The sequence below is a fragment of the Trichosurus vulpecula genome, chromosome 9 (genome assembly GCF_011100635.1).
Source record: "Trichosurus vulpecula isolate mTriVul1 chromosome 9, mTriVul1.pri, whole genome shotgun sequence".
In the NCBI taxonomy this organism is placed as follows: domain Eukaryota; kingdom Metazoa; phylum Chordata; class Mammalia; order Diprotodontia; family Phalangeridae; genus Trichosurus; species Trichosurus vulpecula.
In genome coordinates, this window is record NC_050581.1 from 74813857 (window position 1) to 74826058 (window position 12202).

At 45.0% G+C, this 12202-nt stretch overlaps 1 protein-coding gene across 1 annotated transcript; it reads right to left on the reverse strand.

The window, feature by feature from the left end:
• Positions 1–8462: 8462 nt before the first annotated feature.
• Positions 8463–11969, reverse strand: LOC118831242 (mast cell tryptase-like). The gene is made up of 6 exons (XM_036738468.1): positions 11937–11969; positions 11733–11793; positions 10985–11144; positions 10173–10438; positions 8788–8951; positions 8463–8648 (listed from the first exon to the last, which is right to left on the reverse strand). The coding sequence occupies exons 1-6, from the start codon at positions 11967–11969 to the stop codon at positions 8463–8465; spliced, it is 870 nt and encodes a 289-aa protein (XP_036594363.1).
• Between the last annotated feature and the right edge of the window lie 233 nt (positions 11970–12202).

Genomic DNA, 12202 nt, shown 5'->3' on the forward strand with positions numbered 1-12202 from the left:
ATTTGAAAAGGGGACACCGTGGAAGAGTAGATTTCTACAGAATCTATGAGATGTGATAGCAGCATTTGCAGTCCCTGCTCAGAGGACCTGGGTTCCAATCCTGACTGCTACTCATCTGTGTGATCCAGGTCCATTTTTGTCATCTGTAAAATGAAGGGGTTGGACTGGATGGCTTCAATGAGCCCTTCATGGACCATTCATGGAGAGGTCTCCTTTCTCCCTTTCTCCTCATCTCATGTCATTCAGATAACACCTCCTTCTATCTGCTCCTTTACTCCCATCTCAATTTTTTTAAACGGACCTTCTCCTTGCCACAGCTAAGTCCTTTCATATGCACCTTTGTAACCATCCCTTCCTTACTTCTCTGCCAGATTGTTCCCACTATAATCCTGTCTCTAATCTTCAATGTCTCCCCATCTATTGACTTCTCTGTTATCTACAAACATGCCCATGACTCCCCAATCCTTAAAAAAATCCCTCACTTGTTCCTACCTCTCTGGTAGCTATCATCGTATATCTCTCCTCTTTGGGACTAAATTCTTTAAATACTTGAAAAAGCCATTTATACTAGGTGCCTCAACTTCCTCTCCTATGATTCTCTTCTAAGTATTCTGAATTCTGGCTTCCTAATTCCTCACTCAATGAAAACTAGCCTCCCTAGTTACCAATGATCTCTAATTGCCAGATCTAAGGCATTTTCTCAGTCCTGATCCTTCCAGACCTCTCTATAGCATTTGACACAGCTGTTCACCTTCTCCTCCTAGATATTCTCTCCTTTCTAGGCTTTGTGACATTCTAATTAATTAATTAATAGCTCCCCTTCCTTCCTGGGCTTTGTGACACTGCTTCTCCTCCTATCTGTCTAACTGTTCCTTCTCAGTCTTCTTTAACGGTTTTTCCCTCAAGTCATGCCCACTAATCATCGGTGTTTTCCAAGGCTCTGTCCTTGGACTTCTTTTCTTTTCCCTCTATATTCTCTCCCTTGGTGATCTCATCAACTCCCGTGGGTTTGATTATCATCTCTGTTGTATATATCCAGCCCTAGTCTCTCTCCTAAACTGTAGTATCTAATCACCACCTGCCTTTTGGACACCTCAGATTGGATGTCCCATAAATATCTCAAAATCAACATGTCCAAAACAGAGCTCATTATCTTTCCCCACAAACCTTCCCTATTCCTGTTGAGGACACTATTATCCTCCTAGTCACTCAGCTCACAACCTCAGTGTCACTCTCAACTCTTCACTCACACTCAACAAGTCAAGTCAACACACATTTATTAAGCACCTACTATGTGCTGGGCACTGTACTAAGTACTGGGTTTACAAAGAAAGGCAAAAACAGCCCTTGCCCTCAAGGAGCTCACAATCTAATAGGAGAGACAACATGCAAACAACTCTGTACAAACATGATACATACAAGATAAATTGGAGATGTTCTCAGGGGGGAAGGCACTCCACCCACATATCCAACTTGTTGCCAACTGTTGTTGTTTCCAGCCTTACGACATCTCTTTTATACATTCCCTTCTGTCCACTCACATAGCCATCACCCGAGTTCAGGCCCACATCACCTCCCACTGGGATTATTGTGATATCCTCCTAATTGGTCTCCCTACCTCAACTATCTCCCCACTCCAATCCATCCTCCACTCAGCTGCTTTCCTAAACCCTAGGTTGAACCATGTCAACCCCTGTTCAATGAGCCCCAGTGGCTCTCCATTACTTCCACAATCAAATATAAGCACCTCTTTTGTAGCATTTAAAACTCTTCATAACCTGGCCTCTTCCTGCTGATCCAATATTCTGACACTTTGCTCCCCTCTATGCACTCTACAACCCAGTTAACTTGACCTAATTGTAATAATTCAAACACACTATTACATCTCCCCACTCTTTGCCTTTGACTGACTGTCCCCTACGCTTGGAATGTTCTCTTTCTTTACCTCTACCTCCTGACTTTTCCGAAGATCCAGTTCCAATACCACATTCTGCAGGAGTCCTTTCCAGGTCACCCCACCAATGCCAACACCTTTACCTTTCAGACTACCTTCCGTGTATTTCATAGACATCTAGTTGTTTATGTATTGTCTCACCCATTAGAAGGTAAGCTTTTGCCTTTCTTTGTATCCCTAACACTTGGCACAATGACAAGTACTTAATAAATGCTTGCTGAGTGACTAACTGACAAAAATGTTTAGCACAGGGCTAAGCACAAATCCATAGGACTCTTTACTAGAGACCGTCCAAATTGATATAGAACAATTAATAACTACTCTTTCAGTCTGGGCATTTGGCCTGTTTGGAAATTAACTCTTCTATCCAAACCAGATCTCTGCATCTGTTCCACAAGAGATCGCTCAAAATAGAAACCAAAACGGAGCAACCCAGTCCTTTTCTTAGTTAGATATTTGATAAGGTGCGATGGAACAGTTACATGACAGTTATGGGGTTACTGAGGTGTATATCAAGCAGAGAAAACCGGACATCTTCATTAACAATGCCATAACCTTCCTAGGGGTATGTCGGGTGGTCTAAAAGAAGGTTAGATAAGTCCCTAACGTTATTTGAAAGAGGATATGAGTCAGTTCCACCAGCCCTTGGCAGGTTTGCACGAGTTCCTTATCTTGCAGAGCCACATTATCAGACCATCACTTAATATCAAATTGTTGAAACATACAGAAACAGTAATTGACCAAATCTTTGACCTTATGGAGACATCAACAATCATGAGTCTAGACCTTTGAACACAGTCTAATTCTTAACAGCCTCCCACCTATAAGCCCATGTTGTTGGAGAAGTGACTTGTTCATGGTCATATAGCTAGTAAGAAACAGAGCCAGGGATGGAATGTAGGTCAGATTGGTACAGAGAGACAGCATGATACTGAAGAATGAGCATTGTGGAATCAGGGATGGGGGTCTAGATTCAAATTCCACTATTACTTATTACATGTGAGACCTTGGTCAAATCACTTAACCTTTCTGGGTCTCAGTTTCCTTATCTGTAAAATGAGAGGGTTGGACTGGGCGGTCTCTAAGTTCTTTTCCAACTACAAATCTATAATCTCTCCAACTATGCCCCCAACCCCAGTACTCTTCCCCCTACATCAAGCTGATTCTTGTGTCCTTTGTACTAGACTTTGAGTTTCTTCAAGTAAAGTAAGAACTATATCTCATCTCATTTCTCTCCTTACCCACAGTGGCACTTAAATGTTTGCTGAATTTAAATGTTTGGACTGGGTTGGATTGGATTGAACTGGACAAAAGATGAGCGTGATTGTTCAGTATATATGACCAGTCAATACCTCTTACAAATGAACCCAAGCTAGTCACCATCCTAGGAAGGGCTTATATGAGATTTTCAGGGTCCTTAGCCCCAAAGCAGCACTGGATTCCTTCTTGGATAATGCCAACGCTCTTCTCTTCATCCTTTGGGGCCCTAGGAAGCTACATGGTCCTTTTCATTCCCCACTCCCATCTTCTCCCTCTCCCTCAACCTCACCCTCTAAACCCTGCCTGGAAACAGGGGTCAGGAAAACAGAATATTCAGGGGGATAATGAACACCTCTAGGAAAGAGTGAGTAGCAGAAAAGGGGAAGGGATGAACAAATATTTATAAAACATCTACTATGTGCCAAGCATTGTACTAAGCAATCTACAAATATCTCACTTGATTTTCACAACAACCCTTTGGGATAGATGCTAGTAATACTGTCATTTTATAGTTGAAGAAACTGAGGCAGACAGAGGTTAAGTGATTTGCCCAGGCTCACACAGCTAGTTAAACTCAGTTCTTCCTGACTCCAGCCCTTGGAGTCTATCCACTATTATCACCTAGCTGGCTCTCCTGCTGGAGAAGGAGAACAATCTCTCAAAGCCCAGGTGAACTTAGGATAACCTTCTGGAAATATTTAGTGATCAGGAGGAGGAGGAAGAGAAGTAGAAGGAGGCAGCCAGGAAGAACCATTCCAGTATGGGCCAAAGTACACTCATAGACTCCAAGGGAATAAAGGTAGCCAGCACCAACCATCTCTCCAGCTCACCACCAGAGCATAGAGCCAGAAGTGGCTGGGCTAGCACTGCAAGAGACCTCTGAAATCATCTAGCCCAACTTCCTTTGCTCAATCCTTAGCTTCCTTCAAGATTTATCTCAGGTGCCACCTCCTAAGGGAAATGTCACCTGATTTCCCTCATTTTTAGCCCTACCTCCCTCCTCAAATTATCTTGTATTTGCTTCTCAGTGTATATGTTTGCTTCTCCTGGTAGAATGTAAGCTTCTTGAGGGCAAAGACTGTTTCCTTTGTGTTTTTCTATCTCCAACACCTAGTAGCACCCCTTTGTAAAAGCTAATTTATGTTAATTGGTTAAAATGAAAGTAGGGTGCCAATCACTGTAAGTTAACAGTAAGGGAACACTGAAACAGAAGCTTTCGTGATAGCATTGGAGAAAGACAACCTCAACCCCTCAGGTGTCCCCCTAGAACCCTGGGAGGGCAGGTGGAGGGGCCCCAGGGAATGTACAAGGAGGCACTCTGGGAGAGTAAGTTCAGAACTTTGTTATATTAGCACTTGCAGAGGCCTTAGAGGTCAACTAAACTCATGTTAATTAAGCATCCTGCCCTCTCCCAGAATTGAAGTCTTCTCTTTTTCCAAAACCGACTTCTCTTCCAAAAGTCATCCCTCCAGGTAGCCTTCTAAGAGTATTGTGACCTACACTCAGCTATCCCCTTTCCAAGCTCCTATCCAAGGAGACTGGACTTGAAGACTGGGCTGTGTGACTCTGCATTGGACAGGCTCATACTTGTGTGCTTTCAGAGAGCTGTTATTAACGTGTTGTAGATAACAAGAAAGACATTCATTACACGTGATCGTTAGACCCTTCTTTAAGGGACCACATGGTGAGCTGCTCGCTCTAGGCTTTGGGAGAGTCAAAAGCTAAGCTAAGACTAAGGTATACCTAAACTCAATAACTTAGAAAGCTCAGGTACCATTTTAAGTAGGAGTGAACTATATGGAAGGCTAGAGAAAGGGGTGTGTGTGTGTGTGTGTGTGTGTGTGTATGTGTGTGTGTGTGTGTGTGTGTGTGTGTTTCAGAGAACTGAAACTTTACAAAGAGCACCCCTTCATTTTCCCCTCTAAATCAAAACTGGATAACCAATTACCAGATTTTATTTTTATATATTCTAAGAAAGTTAACGACTTTCAGAGAATGGCAAACTTCTAAACTGGCTTTTATAGACCCAGGTGGATATAAATGCAGCTTGTTTGGGGGGGGGGGGTTACAGTTTAATTATATTTCTGCATATAAATAGTTCAAAACAAATCTATAAATTGTAATAAAAATATTTGCATTAAATTGTTCATGGTAGTTTTTAAAAAGACTGTTTTGACACTATCAGGTCTGGAACTGAGTTGTTTTCTTTTCCACTCCTTTCTAATAACCCTATGTTGGGTGTATTATTTCTGAACTATAGTTCAGAGAGTTCTCTTCTCCCTTATAAATCTGTTTCATGAGTTGACATGGCCCAGAACAGTCCATTACTTGGCAATTAACCTTCTAGGACAGAGCCTTTCCACACTTAGCCAGGTTAGTCCTCAATTTCGAAAGGGGTGAAAGGGAAGAATCCTGGAGCCGAGGACAGTTCCTCCAGGGCCCTATTCCCAGGAGGACCTGGATTCCCAGGAAGCTTTCTCAGCCCATCAAGGCCTACTGCCCAGCATCAAAGCTTTCATAAGCACAGACTTTTTCTATCTTGTTCTCTTATCTCCCCCAGACTGTAAGTGCATCCTAAGCAGGATCTAGGTCCTCAACCCTCACCCCATTCCCTACCCACCTGCCAAAGGACAGGGACCAGGACTTCTCCTCCTGTACCATCCCCCAGACAATGAACTTTTAGAGGTCAAGAATTAATCCAACCTCAGGTCAACGACTAGCAGCTAAGTGACTGAATAAATAGAGCTCTTGACATCAAGTCAGGGAGACCTGAATTCGAATCCTACCTCAAATCCTTACTAGCTAGGTAACCCTGGGCACATCACTATCTCTCTCTATGTCTCCATCTCCTCACCCAGAAAACTAAAGGGTTACATTTGGTGGCTTTCCTTCCAGCTCTTTCTTTCCCAGGGACAGATAGAGGATGGTGGTATTTGCAGAAAGGACCATAGAATGATAGGATTCCTCATCTAAAGCTGGAAGGAGACTTAGAGCCCAGCTAGTTCAACTCCTCTGTTTTGCAGGTGAGGCCAAGCAAGATTATATAACTTGTCCAAGGTCATGTAGCTAGGTGGGATGGTGGATGGAGCCCTGGGCCTGGAGTTAGGACAGATCTGAGTTCAAATCTGGCCTCAGAAACTTATTACCTGCATGACCCTGGGCAAATCACTTAACCTCAGTTTCCTCATCTGTAAAATACTAATATTAATTAATTAATTATTAATTAATAGCAGGATCCAATGAATAATAATTGGGAAGCACTTAGCACAGTGCCTGGTGCTAATGAAACGTTACCTATTGTTACTAGTGAGCTCTTTCCAAATGGATGGCATTTCGAATGTCTTGTCAAGCTAATTGCTGCTGGGAAGATTTTGGTGCAGTGTTCCCCACCTCAGGCCAGATGGCCCTCCCAACCCACCGCTCCATCCTCCAACCCCCTGTTCTGCAGCAGACCTAGAGAATGTCAAGTAGGACCTGGCCATTTGGAGTTTTTCAGAGACTGTGGTGAGAATGGATTAAGAGGAAGGTTTCCACAAAAGGGCAATAAATAGAAGTACGGATAGAATAATTCTACATACACCTACCTATTGGTGTCTAATCACAACCCTCTCAAGAGTAAGGCAGGGTTGGGGGGGGGATGGGAAGAAGAAGAAAAATAAAAAATCTACATGATAATTTTGTTGTATATTTGAAAGAAATAAGTTGTGCATAGTAGATTTGCAGTTTCATGTACAATCATCTTTTTATTGTACTGTGTAGTGAAAATGTTTGTTTTATTGCAGAAATCAAATGTTTTTTTTTACTTTTTTTAAAGAGGAAGGTGAAGAACATAAAAGATGTAGTAATGTATGTTGAAAAAATAGTGTGATTTCAAAGAGTATCATGGGGAAGGCTGACATTTTAGGCTCTTCCTAAACAGGTCACCAGCCCACAAAGCAAGAAAACTTTTTTCAGGGTAAGGCTTCTGGACCTGCCTCTGGCTCAGGTCCTGCTTGTCCTTTGAAGACCAAGACTAGTGGAATCTGTGATCAGAATGAGGGTTTAGTCTCTGTACTTGTCACCATCGGGGTTTGGGGGCACCAGGCATTGTATTCAGGAAGTTTTTTTTTTCTGATGCAGCCAAATTTAGGAGTAGTCGAGGCTTTAGCTACAGGGCTTAGCTACAATTCAATTTCAATTCATAGGCCTGAGGTACACAGGGTGCTGGACAGGGGATACTTGTAGGTGTCTAGGCAATGGGGTCTTAGCAGGCTTGAACCCTCTAGTGAGCCTGATAAAGGGTGGTGGCTACAACCAGGGCATTGTGAATTCTTGTGGCTAACCTCCGTTTTTTGCAATGGCTCCCTACTGGTTTTTCCTGGGGTACTCTGGGTTATCTGGCACAGGTTCATGTAAGAAAGACAGCTAGGTGGCACAATGGATACAGTGCTGGGTCTGGAGTCCCGAAAGACTATCAAGACTACCCTTCCTAAGTTCAAATCTTGTCTCAGACACTTATTAGCTGTGTGACTATGGGCAAGTCATTTAATCCTGTTTGCCTCAGTTTCTTCATCTATAAAATGAGCTGGAGAAGGAAATGCCAAGAAAACTCCAAATGGGGACACTAAGAGTCAGACCTGAATGAAACAACTCAACAACAGCATGTGATGGAGTGATTTATCTTTCAAAGAGGTGCTGCATTTTGTTTTTTTAGGTGGGGAGATTATTTTTGATTGTGAGAAGTTTTTCTTGATATCTCTTAATCCCCTTTGGGAGACCCCATAACAGTGGAAGAAAAAGTTCAACAGGTGGAACCAGCCCAAAGAAAGCACTACTTCCAGAACAAGGTGAGTTTGCAGACACTTTAATGAGATCTAAGCATTACCATGGAAAGGAGCCCATTTCCCCTTTTTCTTTCTTGCCCCGCCCATCAACCTCAGCAAGACAAGTCACAGAACAGATTATAGAAGCCCAAGGCCAGAAGAGTGGTCAGGCCCTCGGGACACTTGTTCAGAGGATGAAACTGAAGGACACAAGAAGGGATGTGTCCAAGGGGACAGAGGGAGTCAGTGAAAGAGCAGGAGACTGGGAACCAGGGGTATGGACTCTGAGCACAGGAATAGACAGCCTCTGGGACAGCCAAAGAGGAGGGGATGATTCAGAGAAGGAGGTTGTGAGAGGAAAAGGCTGAGCTCAGAGCAACAAGGGGTCAGGGAGATAGGCAAGGAACTAGGATGGCTTGGTGGGCCTTCTAGTAAACACAGAAGGCTTAGATGCTAACTGGGTTTGTAGAGGAGCGTGGGGAAATGTGCTCGTTGATCCAATCCACATAGCTTGTGACTCGAGTATAGATGCCAGGCCTGTGGGGAAGGCCACAGCCTACTCCCCAACTCACCACGCCAGCCTGCTTCCAGGAGTCCCCAACTTTGCAGACCAGGGGCCCCCCAGAGTCACCCTAAAAGGCAGGAGAGTCTGTTAACCTGATCCAGAGGTTAGAATATCCAGGAGAGGCAAAATCTGGGTACAATGGGGTTGGGGTGAGGGGAGGAAAGGAGAGGAGAAGCTGAGGAGGGGAGACCCCCAGGATCTCTCACCTGACAGGAGTCTACACCGGCTTTGCCAGCACAAAGCATGTCATCCATAATTATCCTCACAGATGAGCTGGTGTATGCTCCATTATGATACTCTTCATCACATTTCTGTGTATCCAACAAAGGTACTTGTACCTGCCTCAGGGTGTAGGGAGGGGGCAAGCTCACTGTAGGAGAAAGAGACAGTGGAGTGTAGCCATTGGCTCTGACAGGGAGAGGGGGTGTCCTGGGACTCCCACAAAGCCCAAGGAGGAATCAGAGGCCCCAGGGATGAAGACCTTCTCACCTTGGGTGCTAGGTGTCAGCAACCAGGACCTGGAATGGAGCCCAACCTGAGGCCCATCTTCTCTGTGCTGCAGGGGTAGGGGCCTAGACACAAGGCCCTTGGGTAGAGCCAATATTAATGCGACAATGTTTCTACTCTGGGGAAACTGCTACCCAAATGCCATGGTCTGTAATAGAGCATTTGGGGCTGGGCAAAGGAATCAACACTGTCCTGGCTTCTGGAAAGAGTTGGAGAGGAGAATGAGAAAGTGCTTATTGGTCCAGTCCAGAAAGGAGGGTGCAGGGCAGTCAATTAACTATCCTATTGGTCAGCTCACTATCCCTGCAACTCTCCAGCTCCCTTCCCTGGTCACCATGATCCTACCTATGCTTAGAGACAGTGGGGTGGCACAACGTGTAGAACACAGTGGAGAGGATGTGAAGTCCAAGCTAACCTAAGACATTCACTAGCTACATGACCCTAGGCAAGTCATTTAACCTCTGACTGCCTCAGTTTCCTCATCTGTAAAAAGAAGATAATGAAATCCCTCACCTCCATTAATATAAAATGAAATATTCATTAAGCATTTTACAAAGCTTGAAGTGTTGTATAAAAGCTATGATAATAATGTGTTGTCTCCTATTAGAATGTAATCTCCTTGAGGGCAGGGACTATCCCCCCTTTTTTGTCACTTGGCCCCAAATGTTAGCACAGTCCCTGTCACCTGGTAAGGGCTGAATACATGCATTCTCATTCATTCACTCACTCATTCAATACCCTCACTTTACAAAGAAATATACTGGGTCTCAGAAAAGACAAGCGACAGTGCATATGGCTAATAAGTAGCAGAGTTGGGTTTGCAACTCAGGTTCTTTTGACTACAAATTCAATGCCCTCTCCATTCAGCCTGCTGCTATAAGACACATGGGACACAGACACCGAGGAAGCTGGGCGGAAGCACAGATCTGAGACATCTTTGCCCATGCGGCTAAGGGCCCAGAATTCTTATTAATTAGTCTGAATGGCTGATAGAAGGAAGAAAACCTTGTTCCATAATTTTCCCTCCCTCCCTCCAGGTGTTAGCATGCATAGCTCTGACCCTGGTCCTGGCACCCATACTCACCTCCAGAATTAAGATCCCCCCAGCCAGTCACCCAACATTCCGAATCCAAGGGAAAGGTCTCCTTGGCGGTAGGAAGGCTAATGAGCTTGATATGACTGGACAGCTCCACAGGGTTCTTCAGTTTTAGCAGAGCAACATCCCCACCCCTTGCAGCAGCAGTGTAGTTGGGGAAAATAATGATCTTCGTCAGGGGCAGGAGCTTGTCTTCATAGTACAGGTGCTGTTCCCTCAGTTGGATCATGTACCATGAAGGCTCCACGGGGAACCTGGGGGGAAAGGGAAACAAACGGTCCTTCAAGGCACCTGGGTGTGGGCTGGGGTGGGGGAGTGGAGGCATTGAGTTCAATAAGCCCAGGACTCAATCCTCTCCCTCCATCCCCTGAAACTCACCCCTGCAGACTTGAGGATTAAGCCTCACTGGGCCTCCCATGACCTTCCAACACTGTAAGGATCTCCCACTCACTGGCACTCTCAGGTGCATCCTTCTCTCTGCTGGGCTTATCAATTAAATAATAGTAATGGTACCACACATGCTGATGATGCTCTTTGGTTTAAAAAAATGCATACCCCTCAACTTTCATCTTTGAGGAAACCAGGGCAGGAACTCTTATCCCCATTATATAAAGGAAAAAACTCCAGCCTAAAGAAATAGGGAAACAGCTTGTCCAAAGCTACACAGTGAGTCAAGGACAGAGTCTAGGCTCAAATCCAAGTTTCCTGATTCCCAGCCTTGGGACTATCTCCACTCTGCTCCTTTCCCCATGCCAGAATCATTCATGTCCAACCGACTGAGTGGGGAGGGGGAGACTCACGTGCCAATGCAGTGGGCAGCAGTCAGTACCCACTGGGGATGGATGAGGGAGCCACCACAAATGTGTACCCAGTATCGTGCCTCAAACCTGAGGCTGACCTGCCAAAGCCATTCCCCCTTCGCAGCCTCCTGGCCTCCAACAACGCCAACTTGCTCCCTGTCTAAGTAGAGAGAAAAGTGACTGTACCAGGATGTATTCAGACATCTAAGTCTCCTCTGAAAGCTTCACCTATCTGCAGTGACCATCCAGCTGTGGGCTCAGTCTCAGCTGAGGGATCACATTCCTTCTCATAACCATAATTATAACTACAAGGATAATGACAATGATATTATCGAGAAACATTTGTTAAGGAACCGATGCTTGTACAGCTCAGCGAGCTTTGCAATGCACTCGGCGTACATTATCTCATTTGATCCTACCAACAGCCCTGAGAGGAGGATACTAAAAGAATTACAATTTGATAAATATGGAAACTGACACTAAGAAAGAGAGGATAAGTGCCCAGAGCCACCCAGCTAATGAGTGTCCATGATGGGAGCTGAACCTGGGGGCCTTTCTGATCCCAGATCTAGCCCTCTTTCCACTATAAAATGTTGCTACCCAAGGGGAACTCACAAGTCCTGTTGCCCAGAAATTACCACTGCTCCAAGGACCCCACATCCCAGAGGAAGAGCTGAATCATTCTCATATGCCTCCTCATGAGATCAGAGCAAGGCTAGGTACTTGAAGATCAGGCAGGGAGATTCACCTTGAATCAGAGGGACTGAACTCCCCAGGAGGGGAAAGGTCAGGAACAGCAGGCATAGAATCTGGAGGAAAAGAGAGGGAAAGAGACTGAAGCCAGCACAGAGCAGACCTGGAAGCCAGGGTCTGGGTTGAAGCACCTCTGCTGGATGGCACTGAGAGCTGGAGCTTTGAATATCAGGTGGTTGTAAGGGATTAGGATTCTTACCATGTCCATGTCCCCGGGTTGCATCCTCCCCATTAGTTACCCTCTACTTATCCTCCAAGCACAGGAAGTAAAGATGGGAGGGAGAATGGGGCCAACCCAGCCCTCTTCTCAAAAGTGGAGGGGGTTGGTGAAGGAAGTGGAGGAAGTAAATCTGCAAGTAGGCTGAGAAGTCTGGTCATTGATTTATCAGATGCCTATGCTCCCATCCTCTTCTCCTCTATCTCCATCATACTTCTAATCCTCTTACCCTCTCCCCATTTCCTGGA